This window comes from Hyperoodon ampullatus, assembly GCF_949752795.1.
Source record: "Hyperoodon ampullatus genome assembly, chromosome: 3".
Lineage (NCBI taxonomy): Eukaryota > Metazoa > Chordata > Mammalia > Artiodactyla > Ziphiidae > Hyperoodon > Hyperoodon ampullatus.
The window spans coordinates 134,771,281-134,795,498 of NC_136916.1; the positions used below are offsets into that span (position 1 = coordinate 134,771,281).

At 37.6% G+C, this 24,218-nt stretch overlaps 1 protein-coding gene across 10 annotated transcripts in view; it reads left to right on the forward strand.

Moving 5' to 3' along the window:
- The window catches only part of KTN1 (kinectin 1), a 120,714-nt gene that overhangs the window by 51,339 nt on the left and 45,157 nt on the right, over positions 1–24,218 (forward strand). For 8 of the 10 annotated variants that reach the window (XM_079699009.1, XM_079699015.1, XM_079699012.1 and 5 more), the window contains 9 exons: positions 11,809–11,925; positions 14,368–14,508; positions 16,940–17,046; positions 17,864–17,996; positions 19,407–19,494; positions 21,142–21,308; positions 21,724–21,792; positions 23,212–23,249; positions 23,925–24,015. In XM_079699009.1, the coding sequence (XP_079555135.1) occupies positions 11,809–11,925; positions 14,368–14,508; positions 16,940–17,046; positions 17,864–17,996; positions 19,407–19,494; positions 21,142–21,308; positions 21,724–21,792; positions 23,212–23,249; positions 23,925–24,015 (951 nt within the window). The remainder of the gene's footprint in view (positions 1–11,808; positions 11,926–14,367; positions 14,509–16,939; positions 17,047–17,863; positions 17,997–19,406; positions 19,495–21,141; positions 21,309–21,723; positions 21,793–23,211; positions 23,250–23,924; positions 24,016–24,218) is intronic. The other 2 variants (XM_079699011.1, XM_079699014.1) reach the window with 1 other exon arrangement.

The following is a 24,218-nucleotide window of genomic DNA, read 5'->3' on the forward strand; positions in this document are numbered from 1 at the left end:
TGTGTTTTCCTCTAAGAGTTTTATAGTGTCTAGCCTTACATTTAGGTCTTTAATCCGTTTTGAGTTTATTTTTGTGTATGGTGTTAGGAAGTGTTCTGATTTCATTCTTTTACATGTAGCTATCCAGTTTTCCCAGCACCACTTACTGAAGAGGCTAGATTTCTCCATTGTATATTCTTGCCTCCTTTGTTAAAGATAAGGTGATCATATGTGCATGGGTTTATCTCTGGGCTTCCTGTCCTGTTCCATTAATGTATATTTCTTCTTTTGTGCCAATACCATACTGTCTTGATTACTGTAGCTTTGTGGTATAGTCTGAAGTCAGGGAGCCTGATTCCTCCAGCTCTGTTTTTCCTTCTCAAGATTCCTTTGGCTATTCGGGGTCTTTTGTGTTTCCACATGAATTGTAAAATTTTTTGTTCTGGTTCTGTGAAAGATGCCATTGGTAATTTGATAAGGATTGCATTGAATCTGTAGATTGCTTTGGGTAGTATAGTCATTTTCACAGTGTTGATTCTTCCAATCCAAGAACATGGTCTGTCTCTCCATCTGTTTGTATCGTCTTTGATTTCTTTCATCAGTGTCTCCCCCCCGCCGTCAGTTTCTTATAGTTTTCTGCATACAGGTCTTTTACCTCCTTAGGTAGGTTTATTCCTAGGTATTTATTGTTTTTGTTGCAGTGGTAAATGGGAGTGTTCCCTTAATTTCTCTTTCTGATTTTTTGTTGTTAGTGTATAGGAATGCAAGAGATTTCTGTGCATTAGTTTTGTATTCTGCTACTTTACCAAATTCATTGATTAGCTCTAGTAGTTTTCTGGTGGCATCTTTAGGATTATCTTTATATAGTATCATATCATCTGCAAACAGTGACAGCTTTATTTCTTCTTTTCCAGTTTGGATTCCTTTCATTTCTTTTTCTTCTCTGATTGCTGTGGCTAAAACTTCCAAAACTATGTTGAATAATAGTGGTGAGAGTGGGCACACTTGCCTTGTTCCTGATCTTAGAGGAAATGCTCTCAGTTTTTCACCATTGAGAATGATGTTGGTTGTGGGTTAGTCATATATGGCTTTTATTATGTTGAGGTAGGTTCTCTCTACGCCCACTTTATGGAGAGTTTTTATCGTAAGTGGGTGTTGAATTTTGTCATAAGTTTATTCTGCATCTATTGAGATTATCGTATGGTTTTTATCCTTCACTTTGTTAGTATGGTGTATCACATTGATTGATTTGCATATATTGAAGAATCCTTGCATTCCTGGGATCAACCCCACTTGATCATGGTGTATGGTCCTTTTAATGTGATGTTGGATTCTGTTTGCTAGTATGTTGTTGAGGATTTTTGCATCTATGATCATCAGAGATACTGACCTGTAATTTTCTTTTTTTTGTGACATCTTTGTTTGGTTTTGGTATCAGGGTGATGGTGGCCTTGTAGAATGAATTCGGGAGTGTTCCTCCCTCTGCTGTATTTTGGAAGAGTTTGAGAAGGATAGGTGTTAGCTTTCTTTTCTACTTGTTTGATAGAATTCACCTGTGAAGCCATCTGGCCCTGGGCTTTTGTTTGTTGGAAGATTTTTAATCACAGGTTCAATTTCATTACTTGTGACTGGTCTGCTCATAGTTTCTGTTTCTTCCTCCTTCAGTCTTGGAAGGTTGTACTTTTCTAAGAATTTGTCCATTTCTTCCACATTGTCCGTTTTATTGGCATATAGTTGTTTATAGTAGTCTCTCATGATCTTTAGTATTTCTGCAGTGTCAGTGTTTTTTCTCCTTTTTCATTTCTAATTCTATTGATTTGCATCTTCTCCCTATTTTTCCTGATGAGTCTGGCTAATGGTTTATCAATTTTGTTTATTTTCTCAAAGAGCCAGCTTTTAGTTTTATTGATCTTTTCTCTTGTTTCCTTCATTTCTTTTTCATTTATTTCTGATCTGATCTTTATGATTTCTTTCCTTCTGCTAACTTTGGGGTTTTTTTGTTCTTCTTTCTCTCATTGCTTTAGGTGTAAGGTTAGGTTGTTTATTTGAGATGTTTCTTGTTTCTTGAGGTAGGCTTATGTTGCTATAAACTTCCTTCTTAGAACTGCTTTTGCTGCATCCCATAGGTTTTGGGTCTTTGTGTTTTCACTGTCATTTGTCTATAGGTATTTTTTGATTTCCTCTTTGATTTCTTCAGTGATCTGTTGGTTGTTTAGTAGTGTATAGTTTAGCCTCCATGTGTTTGTATATTTTACAGTTTTTTTCCCTGTATTTGATATCTAGTCTCATAGTGTTGTGGTCAGAAAAGATGCTTGATATGATTTCAGTTTTCTTAAATTTACCGAGGCTTGATTTGTGACCCAAAATGTGATTTATCCTGGAAAATGTTGCTTGTGCACTTGAGAAGAAAGTGTATTTTGTTGTTTTGGGATAGAATGTCCTATAAATATCAAATTATTAAGCCCATCTGGCCTAATGTGTCATTTAACAAAGCTTGTGTTTCCTTCTTTATTTTCTGTTTGGATGATCTGTCCCTTGGTGTAAGTGGGGTGTTAAAGTCCCCTACTATTATTGTGTTACTGTTGATTTCTCCTTTTATGGCTGTTAGCATTTGCTTTATGTACTGAGGTGCTCCTGTGTTGGGTGTATAGATATTTCTAATTGTTATATTTTGTTCTTGGATTGATTCCTTGATCATTATGTAGTGTCCTTCCTCGTGTCTTATAATAGTCTTTATTTTAAAGTCGGAAGTCTGATTTGTCTGATATGAGTATTGCCTCTTCAGTTTTCTTTTGATTTCCATTTTCATGGAATATCTTCTTCCATTCCCTCACTTTCAGTGTGTATGTCCCTAGGTCTGAAGGGGTCTCTTGTAGACACCGTATATATGGCTCTTGTTTTTGTATCCATTCAGCCAGTCTGTGTCTTTTTCTTTTTTTTTTAATGATATCTTGTTTGCTTCCTTGCTTGCTTGCTTGCTTGCTTGCTTATTTATTTATTTATTTATTTATGGCTGTGTTGGGTCTTCATTGCTGTACGCGGCTTTCTCTAGTTGCATTGAGTGGGGGCTACTCTTCATTGCGACGTGTGGGCTTCTCATTGTGGTGGCTGCTCTTGTTGTGGAGTGTGGGCTCTAGAGTGCAGGCTCAGTAGTTGTGGTGCCTGGGGTTAGTTGCTCCGCGGCATGTGGGATCTTCCTGGACCAGGGATCGAACCCGAGTCCCCTGCATTTAGCAGAAGGACTCTTAACCACTGTGCCACCAGGGAAGTCCCCAGTCTGTGTCTTTCAGTTGGGGCATTTAATCCATTACATTTAAGGTAATTGTTGATATGTATGTTCCTGTTACCATTTTCTTAATTGTTTGGGTTTGTTATTGTAGGTCTTTTCCTTCTCTTGTGTTTCCTGCCTAAAGTTCCTTTAGCATTTGTTGTAAAGCTGGTTTGGTGGTGCTGAATTCTCTTAACTTTTGCTTGTCTGTAAAGCTTTTGATTTCTCCATTGAATCTGAATGAGACCCTTGCTGAGTTGAGTAATCTTGGTTGTAGGTTTTTCCCTTTCATCACTTTAAATATATCTTGACACTCCCTTCTGGCCTGTGGAATTTCTGCTGCAAGATCAGCTGTTAACCTTATTGGGGATTCCCTTGTATGGTATTTGTTGCTTTTCCCTTGCTGCTTTTAATATTTTTTCCTTTGTGTTTAAATTTTGTTAGTTTGATTAATATGTGTCTGAGCATGTTTCTCCTTGGGTTTCTCCTGTATGGGACTCTCTGTGCTTCCTGGACTTGATTTACGATTTCCTTTTCCGTGTTGGGGAAGTTTTCGACTATAATCTCTTCAAATATTTTCTCAGATCCTTTCTTTTTTTCTTCTTTTTCTGGGACACCTACGGTTCGAACATTGGTGCGCTTAATGTTGTCCCAGAGGTCTCTGAGACCATCCTCCATTCCTTTCATTCTTTTTTCTTTTTCTGTTCTGTGGCAGTTATTTCCACCATTCTGTCTTCCAGCTCACTTATCCGATCTTGTGCCTCAGTTATTCTGCTATTGATTCCTTCTAGAGTATTTTTAATTTCGGTTATTGTGTTGTTCATTACTGTTTGTTTGCTCTTTAGCTCTTCTAGTTCATTGTTAAATGTTTCTTGTATTTTCTCTCTTCTGTTTCTGAGATTTTGCATCATCTTTACTATTATTACTCTGAATTCTTTTTCAGGTGGTTTACGTATTTCCTGTTCATTTATTTGTTCTTGTGGGTTTTTATCTTGCTCTTTTGCCTGCAAGATATTTCTCTGTCTTCTCCTTTTGTCTGGTTTACAGTATTTGAGGTCTCCTATCCCTAGGCTGCAGGGTCGTAGTTCCTCTTGCTTCTGTTCTCTGCCCCTGGTGGTGAGGTTGGTCCAGTGGCTTGTGTAGGCTTCCTGATGGGAGGGACTCGTGCCTGCGTTCTTGGAGGTGGAGCTGAGTCAAGTGGTATGTTTTGGGGTGTCTTTGAGCTTAGTATGGCTTTAGGTAGTCTGTGTGCTGATGGGTGGGTTTGTGTTCCTGTCTTGTTTGTTGTTTGGTGAGAGGCATAAATCCCTGGGAGCTGCTGGCAGTTGGGTGGAGCTGGGTCTTGAATTCAGATAGAGACCTCTGTGAGAGCTCTTGGTGATCAATCTTCCCTGGGGCCAGGAATTCTCTAGTGGTCCAGTATCCTGGACTCCATGCTCCTACTGCAGAGCCTCAGGCTGACTTCCAATCCAGGAACCAAGACCCCCGCAGGTTACAAGTTGCTCATCCTTCAATAAAGGGGATAAAAAAAAAACAAAAAAGAAAAGACTAATAAAACCCTAGAAAAATGGTAAAAAGTAAAATCAAACAAACAGAAACAAGGAAACATACACACATGCAAAAGAAACAAAACAGAACCATATGAAACAAAAACAAGGGAACAACCAGACAAACAGAAGAACTCAAAAACGAAATCAAACAATTAGAATCAAAACTAACAAAAATAGAAAACCTAATAACAAAACCAAAGTGGTGTGCCAGCTGAAGAATAAAGTAAGGAAACAGAACAAACTGATAAAAATGAATTTAAAAAAATAATAAAATAAAATAGGGAAAAAACACAGGATAACAGAAAAGTAAAGTAGAAATGGAAATATAAAAAAAAATTAAAGAAAAAGAAGAAGAAAAAAATAGGGAAAAGAACACAGAACAACAGAAAAGCAAAGTAAAAATAGAAGTTTATTAAAAAAAATAAAAATAAAAAATGTTATAGAACATGAAGATCTCAAAAGACTAAATAAAGAAAAAAACCTGAAACAACACCAAAAAAAAGAAAAAGGAAAGAAACCCAACAACAAAACAGCCAGAACCAGCAACAGAATGAATCAAAACATAATGAAATTAATAGTAATAGTTATGTTTCCCTGGGGTCTCAGCTGAAAGTGTCTTTGCGCACGCTGTGAGCCATAGCCCACCTCCGCCTCCCCAGGAGGCTCTCCTCTGCCTCTGGGCTGGTCTCTGGACCTGTTGTGGGCCCTGTGAAGACCACTCAGACTCTGATCTGACCCATTTCTTGCGTGTGCTTGTCCTCAACGTCCACAGCTGCCAGAGCTAGACCATTTTCATTTGTGGGAACACTCATTGTCTACTCAGATATTCCATAGACGCAGGGTCTACCTAGCTGATCGCGGGGATTTAATCTGCAGCTTGTACAGCTGATGGAAAGGTTTTCGATCTTCTTCCTTAGTTGCCCCATCCCTGGGGTTCAGCTTTGGTTTTATCCCCACCTCTGCATGTGGTCCACCCACAGAGTCTGGTCCTGAGGCTGCCTTGGAAATCTTGGGTCTGCTCCAGTGAGGACAGAGCGCAGAGGTGGTATGACTGCTTGGATCGCGGGAGCCCTGGCAGTGCCAAATGTGCAGGGGAGCCGTCAGCCACAGGCACAAGAGATATGGCCCTAGTGAGGGCCTTTTCTGGCACCCAGTGTACGGTACGTCAGGGCCAGCCCTGCCTGGCCTTCTTCTGGCGCCCAGCAGCAGGCACACTAGGGCCATCCCTGAGGGGGCTTTTTTTTTATTGCTAATCGGCAGGTGCTGGCGTGAAGGGAGAGAGAGGCTGCAAGAGTGGCTTGTCCCCCTGCGTGTTACTCAGCAGTAGCGCCCTGCTTCCATGGCAGTCCAGTCTTCCTCTGTAGGTATTCCCTGCTGCGGATTTCCTCCCTCCTGTCCCCTCAGTCTGTCTCCCCACAGCCAACAGCAATTCTCACTCCGGGCCTGTTCTCCAGTCCCCATGCTTCAGCTCCCAGCCCCCTTGCACACCTGTGAACACATGTCCCAGTCCAGGGCATGTAGGGCTGCGGTACGGACCATCTGTGTATTTCTCACTGTGTCCCATCTGCCACCGATTGGCCGCTTCACCCTCTTCCAACAGCCTCAAATGCTTTTCTTCTGTCCCAGTCGATTGCTCTGTTGGAGAGGAAGTTTCCCCGAATTTGGGACTCTCTTCTCTGCTTCAGCTCCCCCACCCTGGGGTGCAGGTCCCATCTGGCTTCCTCTTCTCCTTCTCCCTTCTTTTTGCCATCCTACCCAGTTATGCAGGGATCTTTATAGTCCTGTCTGGTGTCCAGGGTCTTCTACTAGTCTTCAGATGGTATTCTTTGAGAATTGTTGCATCTGTAGATGTATTCCTGATGCATCTGTGGAGAGGGATGAACTCCACATCCTCCTACTTCTCCACCATCTTGAATTCTCTCCCATTTATTAAAGACCATCCTAGTCCAAACCATCACTTCTCATTTGATTACCTTCAATATTCTCCTAGTTGATGTTTCTGCATTCCCTCGTAGCCTTCTAGTCTATTTTTTCTACACAACTGCAAGGCAGCCTTTAAGAGGTAAATCAGGTTATATTACTCACTGCTTTAAAAATCCTTTGGTGCCTTTCTCTTTGCACTTAAAACAAAATCCAGATTCCTTTTAAGGCCTGTGTCTGTTTCTCTCTATAGCCTGATCTCATGGCATTTTCCTCATCCCCTCATTAAAGCAAACCAAATATTCTCTTCTGTCTAGACGGTCCTAAAACCCCCAAGCCCCTACCCCCTAACTTCTTTCCTTGGTTATTTCCCCCATCAGGTTTCCATTTAAATATCATTTCCTCATATAAGGCTAATCTGAATTCCTAAATTATTCTCTTCCCTCTTTCTCATAACCATCTGAATTTTTTTTGTCATATAGCATTTATCATGGCATACGTCTGTCTATACTTCCAAGTATCTATTGACAACGTGTTTTACAAATCTGTGGCATTTTACAATGTAGTATGCTTATTGGACAGTCTCCATGTGGTGCCAGCAGTGGCTCGGAGTAAACAGTGTGTTCGAGGATCATCAGAGTAAGTGCGATAACTGTGTGACTTTGGATACAAAGTTAGATTATTCTCTTGCAAGGAACGTTCTTGAAGTTCTTGATTGAAGAATTTATCTTTTGATTTACTTTAATTGGCTAAGTGTATATCTTAAAAGGGTTCCTGGTTATTTGTGAGGATTGGGAAAATCTTGCAGGGAAAAGCCTCCAGCTGAACTGAGTTACTAACTGTTTGAAATCACTGCTTTTTAAAATTAATTGCTTGAAATGTTTCTCTTCTGACTGAGGATGGTGGTGGTGGTTTATGGGTGCAAGAGTAGTCATTTTATTGCTTGAGACAGCTTTGAACTCTAGAGGTTGGGTGGTAAATCAGACTCCCCTTGATAGCTATATTAGGCAGGCCAAGGAGGAAGTTGGGAACTGTTAAAGATAACGTTTTGAAATAGAGTAAATATTTTGAAACTTTACATTTTTCCCTTTTCCTTGGAACCTTTGGCTTTCGATTAAAATCTTGTGCTGTGTTTCTTATGGTGTGGTTCTATTCTTATCTTCAGGGACTCAGTGCCCTTGTAGATCCACTCTTATCAGGGAAAGACTTAGTAAGTTTAATTTCTCCCTTTTCCTGTCGCAGAAATTGATTCTTGGTCAGACCTTTTAATAGATTTCAAGGTCCAGGATGTAGATGAATCCCCACACCTAATAAAGACCACTTCAGAGAAAGGGGGAAGATAAATGGAGGAATATAAGCATAGATGTAGGATAGAGATAGAGGAGTTAGAGGACTTACTGACCAATTAGATATGGTGGCTAAAGAAGAGTCTAGAATGAATGCTTATTTTTGCTCTGGAGTAACTGGATAGATTGTGGTGACAATGGTATTCATGAGCACTTTGCCAAAGGAAGAGAGAGTAGAGGATTATGAAAATATTTAGGAAGTTGTTTTAGGCATCCTTTTGAGCATTTAAATGGATATAATTATTTCACAGTTGAATATATAATTCTCTTGTGTTAAAAATATATTGCAGTGGGAGTAATTTCGGAAAGTAATCAACTATCACTGGTACATATAGTGGATATATGTTAGTCCAGAGAGGATGTGGAGAGTGGTAAGAAAGTTCAGGAACAAATCTTGAGAAGCACCAACATTTAAAGGTCAGGGAAAGCCACCACAGAGTATAGTGAGAGGAGAAACAGCAGGAAGACAGTGGAATCACAGATGCTTAGGGAGGGTAGAGAGTTCAGGGGTGGCAGGAGAAATCAGCAGTGACATGCTTTAGATCAGTCAAGGAGAATAAGGATTGAAGAAATGGATTTGATATCCTTAGTGAAAGCAGTTTCATTGGAGTACTAGACTATAAATAAGTGATGAATGAATAGGAAAGGTGACAGTATCCACTTTGAATAAGCTTAGATGGGAAGGGGAAAACAGAGTAAAAGCTAGAGGGCTTTTGCAGAGTCGGAAAGGAGATGTTATGTTCTATGTGTATGTACACACGCCTTTGTGTTTAAGCTATAAGACACTTCTGTTTTATATTTAGAGTGTAGGTTAAGATCCTGGGCTCAAGGGTCAGATTTCCTGGATTCAAATCTAGACTGTGCCACTTTGAGCTTTGTGGCTTTACATAAGTTACTTAACCTCAGTGTCTCAGTTTACCCATCTCTAAAATGGGAATGATAATAAGGTATTATCTTAGAGTTCCTAGCATAAAATAATTGCTCAAAAATGTTAACTCAATGTGATTACTAGTAAGAAAACATTTAAAATGTATTTGAATTGTATATTAACACATATATGTGGAATCTAGAAAAATGGTATGGGAGGAATAGAGATGCACATGTAGAAAACGGACATGTGGACACAGTGGGGGAAGGTGTGGGTGGGATGAATTGGGAGATCAGGATTGACATAGGTACTCTACCATGTGTAAAATAGATAGCTAGTGGGAACCTGCTGTATAGCACAGGAAGCTCAGCTCGGTGCTCTGTGGTGACCTAGATGTGTGGCATGGTGGGGGCTGGGAGGGAGGTCCAAGGGAGGTCCAAGAGGGAGGGGATATATGTATACATATAGTTGATTCACTTCACTGTACACAGAAACTAATATAACAGTGTAAATCAACTATACCCCAATTTAAAAAAAAAAGAAAAGGCAAAAAAATGTATTTGATAGTTTTAGTTGATTATTAATTTCTTGTTGGCCTTTAAATATACTTGCCTCAATTACGTGTTTTTTTTTCCAACTCTAAGTTAGTAACTATTTTGGCCCCATGTTGTATAACAGGAGGAAGTCTATTTAAAATTTTTCCTACCTTCTCTCTCCCTTCCCTCTCTACTTCTGTTAATATCAGCATTTGTTTATCAGATACTTACAATATCAAATGTTTGTTTTGTGACTATAATTTTTATGATTGTTTCAGTCTTAATTCTGTAGCTTAATGCTGGGTTCAAAGCTTGATACCAGTTCTTTTGCTATAAGCTTCTGTATTCATCTCTTGGTTGGCTGAAATTGTTTTTTTTTTCTGGAATTTTTTCAAGAAGGGCTTATGGAACCTGTATTTCCCCAATTCTGGCAAGTTAAAATGCTGCTTTATTGTCTTTGTACTTGAATGATAATTTGGTGGGGTATAATTTTTCTGGGTTACACTTTCTTTCCTTGAGACTTTGTCATGCTTGCTTTACCATTCTCTACATTCCTATCGCTGGATAGAAGTCTGAGACCAGCCTGAGTTTTGCATTCTTTTTTTTTTTTTTTTTTTAAAACGCTCTGCAACGTGGCATGTGGGATCTTAGTTCCCCAACCAGGGATCAAACCTGTGCCCCCTGCATTGGCAGCCCGGAGTCTTAACCACTGGGCCACCAGGGAAGTCCCCTGAATTTGCATTCTTTTCATGTATTTTTGTCAAAATACACTCTCACAATGAAAACATCCTTTGGGTAATCAACCAAGTTTTTATTATTTATTGGACTTTCCAGTGTCCACCGTACTGTACAAACATCAAGGGATTCAGCTTCTTTGAAGTCATGGGAATTTTGCTATAATGTGGCTTTGCATTGACTCTTCTATCAGTATTCCCTTGGGCAAAGCATGTCTTTTCAATCATGAGATTCAGTGTCCCTTAAAAGAATTGAAATAATGGGTATCAATTAAGCATAAGTTGGATCTTCCTTGCCTATTGTCTTTATCTTTCATATTTTTGTCCTAAAAAAAAATAAAGCTTTAGTTTATTTCCTCTTATTTTTATTTACTTCTCTCCACCCTGAACTCTATGTCTTCTCCTGTGTTTTCAGCAACATGTCTTTTTCTGTTTGCTACTTCTAATTGGATTGTATTTCTGAGATGGTGTTACTTTTACTTCTACTTTGGGCTTTGCCAGCTCATATTTCATCTCTTTCTGTGGTCTTATCTTTCCTCTGAATTATTTCTTGTGAACTCTGTTCTTTGCTCTTGTTTTTCTAGAAATCGTTGCTGTGCTAGACTTTCGAAAGTCAAAGTGATATATTTTTTTTAATCACAGTTTTTGTCCGTTCTTGACAATCTTTTTATGGTGATTTTTCTCCACTTGGCATTTGGTTTTTCTTATTGCTTTCCTTCTTTTTTTCTCATATCTTACATAGACCTTGTTTTATTTCTTTTTCATTAATACTCCTCTTCCAGTGAGGGGTGTTTCTCTTGGATCATCTCTGTGGCTAGAGATTGATAATGAATGGCTAAGGCCAGCTGTTCTCCTTTGGCTATGTGTGAAAATGAGTTCTTTTAGCCTTTCCTTTTTCTCATATAAGAGTTCACTACAGAGGGTCTCACTGTAGAGGATCTCTCTTAACTCTGTCTCACTGATTAGCTGCTCTCTTTGAATAAAGTTTACCTGTATGATTTTGTCTTTCCTACTTCTGCTTCTTAAGACCTCCTACCAAGAAAATTCCTACCTTCTATATTTGTGCTTGTTCCTGATGTCAAATGGGGGATTGTTGGTTTTACCTTTCAGTATATTCCTGTTAACTTCAGAGAACTATGTACCCATGGCACCTCTGTAGTCTTGGGTATATTTTGACAAGGTTTTTGAGCCTGTTTGATCTCCACTGCTTTCGGAAGTCTTTCCTGATACTATGCTTTGACGTTACAGATGTTTGTTTTATTTTGGTTCAGTTTGCATTTCATTTCATACCCCTCTTTTGATCTTTTAGGAGGAGAAGAGAGAGATTACTATATTGATTTTGTGTTTAAAAATGGAAGTCATAATTCTTTGTAAAAATCTGTTTCTTGATTGATATGTGTCCTATTTTATGCATCAGAATATGTAATGATACAGTGATTTTTCTGAATGATATTTCACTGACCAGTGTTTGGCAGTTATTCTACTTCATATGTAATAGTGAACTGTGCATTGGCCTAAGAACACTTGATATCAGATAGTTCATTTTCATAATTTTCATTAGCCGATGTTTACTATTAACTAATTTTGTATTGATTTCTCAATTGTAGTCAAATAAAGGAGAGTTGACTGCACTTGTACATCAGCTTCAAGAAAAAGACAAGTTACTTACTGCTCTGAAGGAAGATGCTGCTGCTATGAAGGATCGGTGCAAGCAGTTAACCCAGGTGAAGACATTCTTGTATTTAAGGGTTATACTTTCTAAATCAGATACAATGAAGGATTTTAGAAATTGTCCATAATTCCTGATTTATTTGTCCAGTAGATTTATACCACATGAAAGTGATTTTCTTTTAGAATTTAGGTGGTGGTGATGGGGTCTCACTCTTTCTTGTTATTATAGCCTACAGTTGAGTTGTGAATTTAAAATAGCAGTACTTATAGGTATACTAATTTCTGAATAATGGAAGCCTGTGGACATGGGGAGCATGTTTCAATTGGTTCTGACCTAGAATTATTCTATAGAAGCACAAAACTCAGTGTGATCTTGTTTAAATCCAATTTATGGGACAAATGTGAAACTCTTACATAGGTGGTTTATTCATGAAGGTTTTCGTGATATAATTTTTAATCAGTGAAGTTCTTTAAATCCCTTTCACTTTGAGAGGTTTAAAAAAAAAGGCCTTTAAACAAGTATAAAAGTACAAACTTCCAGTTATAAAATAAATAGGTCCAGGGGATGTAATGTACAGCATGGTGAACATAGTTATTAATACTGTGTTATATATTTGAAACTTGCTACGAGAGTAAATCTTAAAAGTTCTCATAACGAGAAAAAAAGTTTGTAACTGTGTGTGGTGATGATTTAACAATAAATGCGAGTATTGAATCATATTGTATACTTGAAGCTAATGTAATATTCTGTGTCAGTTATATTTTAAAAAATGTAGACTGAGAACATAATTGAAATTCTGTAGTAAATGTGGTCTCATTTTTCCCGAAGTGCTTGTTTCTCCTTTTAGGTGTTAAATACAGTAGACTAAATGAGGTTTATTTCACTGTCGTTCATGTAGCTACTTGATGACATTATGAGAATGGCCTCATTTGAATATAAAATCTTTTCTGTGAATTTGAGGTAAATAAAAAAAGTCAGTGGAAAACTTGGTCAGATTGATTTTTTAAAAAATAAATTTATTTTATTTTTCGCTGCATTTGATTAAGATTAATCAAAGTTGTTGCTAAAATAAGTGTTTCCTTAAGATTAGAAACTTTACTGTAGTTTTCTGTAGCTATAGTTTTCTGATTATTTTCAAAATTAAAAAAAGAAACTATTTACTTTTGTGTAACTCACAGAGCTGTATACTTAAGATGTGTATACTTTTTTCCCCTAAATGTATTATGTACATCAGTAAAACAATTTGCAAATGTAAATGAACTCTTATGGGCAAACCGTTAGTTAAGTGAAAATCTTCAAGTTTGTCAAACAGTTTCTTAGAGCAGGGAAAATGGACTGATCATACCTGCAGATAACTTTAAAGTTGCTTGGCTTTCTTGCACTTTAATAGTTAATGTTTATCCTAGGAGTTCACAATACTTGCAACTCAAAATGAAATTACCCTTTTAATGTTTGACTTGGGAAGATAATAAAACTTTCTGAGTTTTACTTTCCCTGTTCTGCTATAAACATATCTTATCCTTATCTCTTACCTTAGGATGGAGACTTTTTTTCTCGGCTTTTTTTTTTTTCTGGGGGCCTATTCTGTACCCTAAAAGAGAGCTGGTACCTGGAAATAATGAAGAATTACCTTTGGCTTTAAAAGTGTTCTCTCTTGGGGGCTTCCCTGGTGGCACAGTGGTTGAGAGTCCGCCTGCCGATGCATGGGACGCGGGTTCGTGCCCCGGTCCGGGAAGATCCCACATGCCGCGGAGCAGCTGGGCCCGTGAGCCATGGCCGCTGAGCCTGCGTGTCCGGAGCCTGTGCCCCTCAACGGGAGAGGCCACAACAGTGAGAGGCCCGCGTACCGCAAAAAAAAAAAAGTTCCTTCTTATAATCAAGTTAGAATGTAGGATTTTATTCCATGTTCGAGTCTTTAACTCTTAAACCAGAAAGTGCATTTGAAATATGAGTAAACAGAGCAGCTAAGTGTTTATGAAGGGAATTGGTGTAAAGAGCAGGTAAGATGCAGAAGACAAATTTTTTTTTAAAAAACCTTTGACCTTGCTTTTTAAGCAAGTACTTATTTCACAATTCAAGATTGGGCTTCCCTGGTGGCACAGTGGTTAAGAATCCACCTGCCAATGCAGGGAACATGGGTTCAAGCCCTGATCTGGGAAGATCCCACATGCTGCGGAGGAACTAAGTCTCTGCACCACAACTACTGAGCCTGCACTCTAGAGCCCACGAGCCACAACTACTGAGACTGTGTGCCACGACTACTGAAGCCTGCGTGCCTAAAGCCTGTGTTCCGCAACAAGAGAAGCCATTGCAGTGAGAAGCCCGCGCACTGCAACGCAGACTTAACACAGCCAAAAATAAATAAATAAATGTATTTAAAAAAAAAAAGAATTCATGATTGTTTTACTGATGTTGTTTTCTTCTTAGTAAAGTCTTGTTCTTATTTTTTTAAATAACAAGTTTTTCATATTTTTTTTCTGATTTACTCTTCTAGGAAATGATGGCAGAGAAGGAAAGAAGCAATGTGGTTATAGCAAGGATGAAAGATCGGATTGGAACATTAGAAAAGGAACATAATGTGTTTCAAAACAAAATGCATGTCAGTTACCAAGAGACTCAACAGATGCAGATGAAGGTATATTTTCATTCTTTGAATACAAAATTAAATATTTGTATTCATTTAATTAGCAAACTTTTAAGTGCCCTGGGTTGGGCTTTGGTACAAATGGCTAATTAAACTGGCTCCCTGTCCTTAAGTCAGCAACTTCTGGGGAGGCTGGAAGTTGACAAGTAAATATGCCATTACAGTAGAGGTAAGCATCAAGTGCTTTGGAACAGTGCAGATGAGAGGTGGGGAAGAGAAGGATTGATAGGGAAGACTTTAGAAATGAGAAGCAGACTGTGTTGAATCTTTTGAAACAGGCATTGTCAGGAAAGCGAGTGAATGAATGGGTGCTGGGTATGAGACTTATTACTTGGTGTAATTCCTTCTCATCCCACGAGATGATGGTTTGGTAGGTCTCTTTTGGGGCCCAGGATCGTGCTTTTTAATGAGTGCACTCCAGGTGTTTTCAGCATAGGTCGTCTAGTGATAACGGTTTTTGAGAAATACAGTAAGAGTTGTGGTATTTGGGAATCAGGACTGGAATGAAGAGACCTAGAGAAATAGATAGAGGTCTTGTCTTAAAGGGCCTTATATCCCTGAGGACTGGGGAGCCAAGTGAAGGAGTTTAAGCAACCCAACAGTGTGATTGTATTAGTATTTTAAATTATTACTGTGGCATAGTATGGAGAGTGGCAGCAGTGTGGAGAGTGGAACAGGGATAGTTGAAAGGCTTTTGCAGGAATCTAAGTCAGAGAATAAGAACCTTAAGTCAGACATTGATAATGAGGGGATGAGTTTGATAAAAAAGAGATAGTAGATAGGGCTTGATGATGGAGTGGAGAAGAGAGGAAAAGTGATAATGGTTTTGGCCTAAGTGACCTTCTCTCTCTGGTCCTTATTTTCACCTGTTTTCTTTCAACATATTAGAAGGTTCAGTGCTTACTGCCTATTTTTACAGTGTTACTCATTTTCATGATTTCGGTTAGGTCTGGACCAGTGATTTTTGTTGTTGTTTTGAAGAACATGGTTTCAGTCTGCTTGTCAAGTGGGCTTCTAACACTCGCTCTAATTGAACTTTGTGGACCAGTGATTTCTTTTTGAAATTGTTTACATTGCTGGCTGATGCTTCAATTTGAAAGTGTTTGTCGTCACCTCAAAATTAACATACGTCTAAAATCAAACTCTTGCTTCTGGTCAGGTTGTTTTTATTTTCTAATGTTTTGAGGCATTATTATCCTTATGCTTGAATCTTTGACTTCTCTCTCCCTTGCCCAATCTACAATTTGTTCTGAAATCTTAAAGATACTTTATTTCTAGTTGTTCTTGCATTCAGTTTTTAGATATGACCCTAGTTGTTTATTTCATACTAGCATAATTATAGCACCTTAATAGGTCTCTCATTTCCTTTCTAATATGTGTAATTAGTACCAGATTTTTATTTGCAAAATATTACTTTGATCACATTGGTAGTCTGCTGAAAAATTTACTGCTATTGAAGTTCCAGTTTTTTTCTGTGGAAATACCACTAATAGTGATAAAGAAGTGAATGAATCTCTTCTCAGGTTCTTACTGCATCCACTACTTTGATGCTTTAATTTGGCTCAATCCTCCATCTTCCCAGGCTCCAGCCATTTGAAATATTCTTTCCCATTAACTAGGTTATTGAAGAACTGATTTTCCTGGCCTTGTGTGATCTTTTTTCTTCTTAATTCTGACTTACTATTCATTTGAAAATTAGTGGGATACATGTAGCAACATCTTTTACTGAAGGTTAAGGGTGTTGAAGTGATTCTTTTTTTCAACTTGATTGCTTATAGAGGCCAGGATATAGATTACATATGATAAGTTCTCTGAAAAGTAGAAACATAGACTTGATTTTCTCTTAATTGAATAGGTTTACTAAAAATTATTAAGATTATTTCATATACTAAATTGAGGATGTGGGGATATAAGATTCAGTGTTCTCTGTCTTTTGATTCTGTAATTCTGAAATAAAAAACAAGAAGCCAGATATTTTAGCAAGTAGATTTTTGTGTAGTGAATTTGCCATCTATTTGGCTATGGCTCAATTTGTAACTTAATGTAAATGTTTTGAACATGTTTTCAGTTTTTAAACTTTTGATTACTAAAATCTTTCATTAAAATATTGCTAACACAAAATTGACATATTAATTCTATGTGAGTATTGTGTAGGAAAGAGTTCTAAAACAGCATCTCAGTGTATTTATTTTGCCTATGATAGCAGCTGGCGTCTACTTGCATACTTGAGTGCTGTGGCAGCTTATGTTTACTTTGTATTTGTCACTATCAAAATTTATCCTTTAAATTTGTTTATATTTATTTGAAAAGGTTATCCAGACTTCATTCTATTGATGCTTTTTACATTCTCATCATAATTTTCTTCGAAGTTAGCTTTGGCAGTCATTGTTTTCTAAATCTTATGTGTGTAAAATAATTTTAGTTCCAGCAAGTTCGTGAGCAGATGGAGGCAGAGATAGCTCATTTGAAGCAGGAAAATGGCATACTGAGAGATGCTGTCAGCAACACTACAAACCAGCTAGAAAACAAGTATGTTTGCATATGCTTTACTTTTAATAGAATGGCAGAGTATTTTCATTGAATGATGGAGTATTTTCTTCAGTCACCAAAATGGTGTTTGATAATAATTGGTTAGACTTTTGTTTTTTACACTTGTTTCTAAAATGAATTTTCTAAAACTATCCTCTTGCTTTTGAAGAACCTCTTTGGCTAAACTGTATGATAAACACTAGTGCCACCAGTGGAACAGTTTATAAATTTATGAGACTGAATTTACAAGTTTTAGACCTTCTATTCCATTTATCATTAGTTCTCAAACTTCATTATTCTGAAGAACATCTGGCATGTTAGCTAAAAATCATATTCTTGAGTCTTACCCTTATAAGATTATGATTTATTGGCTCTGAGGTGTGGAATCCTGGAATCTGCATGTTAAGACACATTTCCTTGTGATAGTGATTTAGTTGGCTCTGGGCTGTACTTTGACAAACAGTCCAAGAGAAGACTAGTAGCATGCTTACATAGAATAAGTATTCTGACTTGTTGATTTTAATAGATTTTCAGAACACTGATTTGAGGGTGACACTGTTGATTCGTGCTCATGGTGTGTGGTCATCTGTTTTTCTTGATTATTTTATAGTAATTTTAGTATTTGTGTTATTGTCATCAGAATGATTCAGATTACACTCAACCAAACTTCATTATTAGTAGTCACTTATAGCATTCATTTTCATTTAGCTATAAGTGGAATTACTAACTCAGCATAACTCATATAAAATATATTTTGTTTACTCTTTATATGTGTTTTGTAGTAATGGAAGGTTCCTAATCCAGTTACTGTTTTCAGGCAGTCTGCTGAACTAAATAAACTGCGCCAGGATTATGCTAGGTTGGTGAATGAGCTGACTGAGAAAACAGGAAAGCTGCAGCAAGAGGAAGTCCAAAAGAAGAATGCTGAGCAGGCAGTTACTCAGTTGAAGGTGATATATTCCTACCTTTATCATTTCATAAATAATGTAGGTATTCAATTCGGTGACATTAAAGGGTATATAGCTTTGAGAAGTATAGTTTGAGGCTGAATGGGACTTGTACTCTTAGTGCTCTGCCTATGTAGAAACGTGTACACTAATGAAAGAATTGAATATAGGCTTGAGTTTGAAGTTAAAGACTTTTTGAAGATATGAAAATTGAAATTAGCTGATTGACAGGCATACAGAGTAGAATTTCATCTTATATATATGGAGGTTAGGGTCTACATGTGTAAGGCAAAAATCAAATTTTTGATAGGTAGTTAAAATCACCTTCAACATCGCTTATCCATAACTTGGATTTCTCAGTAAGTTTAGTAGAGCCTGTTTTTATTCCGGCATTGGAATAGATGATTTTCCTTTCCTTTAGCACGAGACGAAGTAGTGCTCCAGTTGCTTTCACTTGAGCCATAGTTGGAAAAAATCACACACTGTTTCTTTAGACACCAGAATGGCACTTGGTGTCATGAGATGCTTATACTAGGAAGACACGCATGGGGTTGCTCAGGCTGACTGAGAGAGAGGAGTGGACTCATTTCTCTTGCTCTTTTTAGCCTCTGTACATTGAGTAGAGTGACGAGTAGAATTGTCTGTTCCTCCTTTTACTGGGGAGAGGATTTATTGAGCGTATAGTTCAATTTCTGTAAGTTAAATGTATCTGACAGACTTCTACCTAGGTCATTGATACAATCAGTATAGCTTAATACCAGTTCTAGAGTAGTAGGGGTTAAAAGGGCTTTGAGAATAATTGAATGCAGAAAATAGCATAATTTTTGTTTTCTTGAAGTTTTCATGGGTCCCTGTGGGAGAGTGTTATAGTTGTCCTTTCTTTCAGTAAATATTTGTCTTGCTGGTGTGTTTGCTGGTAGCATTTATAAATATGGAAGTTTGTGCTCTATGGATATGGATAAGTAGATAAATGACATTAAATATTATAGTCATAATTGAAGTGTTGTGCTATACCTAAAAATAAGAATTTTAGGTGCTCACTGAAATTTAGCAATAAAGATACTATCCTTTTGAAAGCCTTTCAGCTGAGGGAAGATCAGTGGAAAGCTGAACAGAGCAAAGTGAATCAGGTATATCCATAGTAGTAGCTATACTGATCCACCAGCACAAATACTGAGTTTCTGAAATAATCTCCAATCTGTAAATCCTGTGTATTGGAGGGTAGAATGGCAGTGGCTGATAATATCTGTGCCTATTATCAGGCTGGGCACATCTGCCTATCTTATTAAAATGTAAGAGACTAGTGATTAGTTGTTGGAATAAGCAGTTTTATGTCACAACAGTAAAGACAGAGGATGCTTTTTTTCCGTTAAATTGGAATCCTGTATTTGTGCTGACTTATCCTTTCTCCAGGTTCAACTGCAAGAAGCTGAGAGAAGGTGGGAAGAAGTCCAGAGCTATATCAGGAAGAGAACAGCAGAGCATGAAGCAGCTCAGCAAGGTAAGGGGAAGCGGTATTCATTTAAATTTAGTATGTAATTCTGGGTAAAATTTCCTCCCCTCTCCATATGTGAAGACAGTGTAAATTGGCATTTTGGTTATAGGTCAATAAAAATAGCTTTTACACTTTCCGAGTACTTTTATTTCTTTAACATTTCTTAAGGTTTTAAAAATAAGCTCTCTAGTTTTGTCTGAGGCATTAAGTTATAGTCAATAAATAGGGTAATGGGAACCTGTGCATGTTCCCTTTCTGTAGTTATTCCCTCTGGTTCCTTGATCAGTTCTTCATTTAATTTTTTTTTTTCTAAGAAAGACTCATTCCTATATTGTGAAGAGAAAAACAGCAAGAGCATTGCGATTCCAAGTAGTTGACTTAATTTTTTTTGGCTGCGTTGGGTCTTAGTTGCTGCACGCAGGCTTTCTCTAGTTGCAGCAAGCGGGGGCTACTCTTCATTGCGGTGTGCAAGCTTCTCATTGTGGTGGCTTCTCTTGTTGCGGAACACGGGCTCTAGGCGTGCGGGCTTCAGTAGTTGCATCATGCGGGCTCAGTAGTTGTGGTGCGTGGGCCCTAGAGTGCGTGGGCTTCAGTAGTTGCAGCGTGTGGGCTCAGTAGTTGTGGCGTGTGGGCTGTAGGGCGCGTGGGCTTCAGTAGCTGTGGTGCGTGGGCTCAATAGTTGTGGCACACGGGCTTAGTTGCTCCACGGCATGTGGGATCTTCCCAGACCAGAGATCGAACCCGTGTCCCCTGCATTGGCAGGCGGATTCTTAACCACTGCGCCACCAGGGAAGTCTCCAAGTAGTTGACTTAAAACTGCCTACTTAAATGCTAACTTTCACTACTTATTCTTTTTTTTTTTTTTTTTTTTTTTTTTTTTTTTTTGTGGTATGCGGGCCTCTCACTGTTGTGGCCTCTCCCGTTGCGGAGCACAGGCTCCGGATGCGCAGGCTCAGCAGCCATGGCTCACGGGCCCAGCCGCTCCGCGGCATATGGGATCCTCCCAGACCGGGGCACGAACCCGTATCCCCTGCATCGGCAGGCGGACTCTCAACCACTGCGCCACCAGGGAGGCCCTCACTACTTATTCTTAATTCGATGAATTCATTTAGGAAATAATGGAGCTTGTATTAGTGTGTTTTATCTATGTTTCCACTACTCCCCTTCCTCCCATGAAAGTGGTGGAGAGTTAGTAAAATATAGTTCCAAACACAAGGCTAGATCATACAGACTTTTGGCTCCTTAGACCTTTGGTTTCCTCTGATTTTTTTCACTAAATAACTTACTAAAGCATCTTTGGGGAAATTAAGAATGCTTGCGAGAAATGATATAAGAGTTTTAAACATTCATGTACCATTCATTTAACACATTTATTGATTACGTATTTTGTGCCAAGCCTTGGGTACAGCTCTGGGTATAGAGAAAAGGCAGTCTCTGATCTCAAAAAGCTCACTCTCTGGGAGAGGAAGTGAATTAGTACAGTGTCGCAGGTGCTGTGAAAAAGGTAAGCATAGACTGCTCAAGGGAGTCATATGCAGGAAGCAGAGGAGAGATTCAAGGAGAGTATTCTAGAGGAGGCAGTGCCTACACTAACGACGAGTAGCAGTAACCAGGCCGAGGAAGAGACCTTTGTAAAATGCAATGTTTTGTTAGATTTACAGAGTAAATTTGTGGCCAAAGAAAATGAAGTACAGAGTCTGCATAGTAAGCTTACAGATACCTTGGTATCAAAACAACAGTTGGAGCAAAGGCTAATGCAGTTAATGGAATCGGAGCAAAAAAGGGTGAACAAAGAAGAGTCTCTACAAATGCAAGTTCAGGTATCTAATTTTCCCTCTTTAAAAAAAATAAAGACGGGCAGTGGTTGGATGTGTCTTGTGTAGAAGAGAGAGGGTAGCCTATCTTATCCTAATTCTGGAGTGCGGATGAATAATTCTAATTTAATCTTCAAGGAGTTGTCACAATATGGTCTGAATATGTGCTCAAAGATGCCTTCACCCACAGTCTTATGCTTTTTGTATTAGATTAGGAACAGTACAATGTATTCTTAATTTCTCCTTTGTAAATTAGCTCTCAGAATAGAATGCCTAATCATTGTTTAAAATGACGCCTTTTGGAATCTAAGAGTGCCTTTTTAAAGGTAAACAGATGTACCTGTAACTCATTTTGTTCATATACATTGGTATATTTAACAGAACACTTTTCCCTCTCCTTTTTGGTTGCTCTTTATGAAAGGATATTTTGGAGCAGAATGAGGCTTTAAAAGCTCAAATTCAACAATTCCATTCCCAGATAGCAGCCCAGGTAATGGTGCTTTCTTATTGCTTGTCATTACTAATAGCTTCCTAGCTGTGTAAATAATCTGAGTGCCTGTTGAGTGCTGCGCACTGGATTAGTAGTTGGGTGACTAGTCAGTGAATCAACTGGATGTTCCTAAGTGCTAAGCACTCTGATGATTACGTATTATGCTGTAAGAAAACACGATGGAAGAAATCCAAATCTGACTAATGGGAAGGTGGGTTAGAGAGTTTTTAACTTTAGGAGGAAAAAAATGTTGATTACCATCCTGTCAGAAGGCAGGTGTCAAGAATGATAGTTTATGTTTTAGAAGTGTTCACTAAATATTGACTAACCATAAGGGAACGCTTTGTATACCCTCAGGTGTTAGCAGTATGTTAACCATAGCTCTCAGGTTATATATGCCAAAGAATCATTTTTAAATTTATACTTCAGTATAGTTTGAGTGTGAAACCTTCCAAAGTTTTCTAGGTGGTATTGTAAAACCTGTTATTCTTTGGCATCATTCTTATGTAACATGATAAATAGGTAGATAGATATAGATATATAGCCTTTAGAATATAAATAATATAACATTAAGAAGAGAAGAAACTTGCAAGTACTTAGCTTGTTTCCATAATATACATACTGTGAATTTCAGTTTCAGTTCTTCCACTTTAAACTTCTAAAAGTTTGTAGGAAAAGTAATAGCTTAGAATAGAAGTCATTTTCTGTGCAAAAAGTAGTTTTAACATTAAAAAGTTGTTTTTAACGTTCAGGCAAGTTGAAAATCCCAAAACTTTGAGGTTGCAACCGTTTTTTTTTTGTTCTAATTGTTTTCTTTGTAGAAACTATAGTCTAAAATTAATTGGGAAAGAATTATATAATATAGGAAAGGGTGTGTGTATATGGATGTATGTGTATATGTAAATTATTAACTCAAATTGGATTGAGATCTTAAGTTATAGATGAGAGGTAGTTCTAGAAAATTTATCAGAAACTTAATATTTAGAGAATGCTATAAGTACCTTTTGAAAAGTAGAGATGAACACGAGCATTACCAAACGACTTGTTATCTTAATCATGAATGGTATCATTTCATTATTGGAAATTGTTACTAAGGAAAAGAAGCACATGAATGAAAAATAGCCTTTGCTGCTGTTTTTCCTATTTATGTATTGCTTGGCAGTTACATAGTTTTCAGACCTGTCAACTTACTTTATTAAAAATGTCTTATGATGTGTAATTCCCTAATACTGGCTGTTATTGATCAAATTTACTTTTAGAATATTAGCTGTTATTTAGTGAACATTCATCATGAGCCAGATACTTCCTTAACTATATACATTTATTTCTTTTAATTTTTAAAGCTTTATTGTGATGATTATTGTACAACTTTAAAACTGTCTCTTAAGGGCTTTTATGTTGACACTTTTTCTTTCTTAGACATCCGCTTCAGCTCTAGCAGAAGAGTTACATAAAGTGTAAGCCTGCCTTTCTATATTCCTCTTAAAATTGCTTAGTCACCACTAACTGATAGCTGTTAGATTCTACACTTATGATTGACTTTACGTTCTAACTTGTTCAAAAAATACTCTCAAGTAGATTTGGAGCAGCTTTTGCTCTTCTACCCCTAAGCATTATGTATTCTATGTTTTTATGTCTTTGTCATAAAAAGAGTTGGGGAAGCTTTTTTCCCTTTGGCCTTTAGCAGTTATGTGGAAGAGATTATTGTGATTTGAGATTAGTGGAAGTTAGTTTTTGTGTCTAATAAGTAGTTGTAGCTACTCTGTATCTAACTGTATGGTGGTATGCCCAAAATGAAGTTCTTTTTTTTGGTGTGTATTGTATAATTTGCATAGACATGGATCAGTTAAGTTCAGAAGACCTGGAATCTGTTTTTCAGATTGCCAGGCTTGTGAGCTTAAATTATTTAACTTCTTTGACCTCAAGTTTTAAAATAGGGGTATGTATTTTAAGGAGTTGTAGTAATGCATGTGACAGTTACTACTAAACTGATGTGGTCTATATAAATGGAAGGTACGGTTATGTGAAAAACTGCTTAAGTAAGGATGACCATATTTGAGGCTTCTAATCCTTTAATTTGTGACTTGACTTCTAAATGTTCAGTGAATGTACAAATCTATTTCCTGTTAAAGGATTGCAGAAAAGGATAAGCAGATAAAACAGACTGAAGATTCTTTAGCAAATGAACATGATCATTTAGCAAGTAAAGAGGAGGAACTTAAGGTACAGTAATTCTTATAAATGGCTACAGTATTTTATAGTCATTGAATTACCCTGATCTTGTAATTAGTATGAGTGTCTGTGAAGACTGGAAAATACTCTAGATAGAATTCATTTGAATTCATTTGAAAAGTGTCTTATCTCTTTTCTAAACTACAAAATTCTCTTTAGCCCTCTAAGAGGAGAAGTTCAAAGGCCTTTTCTCA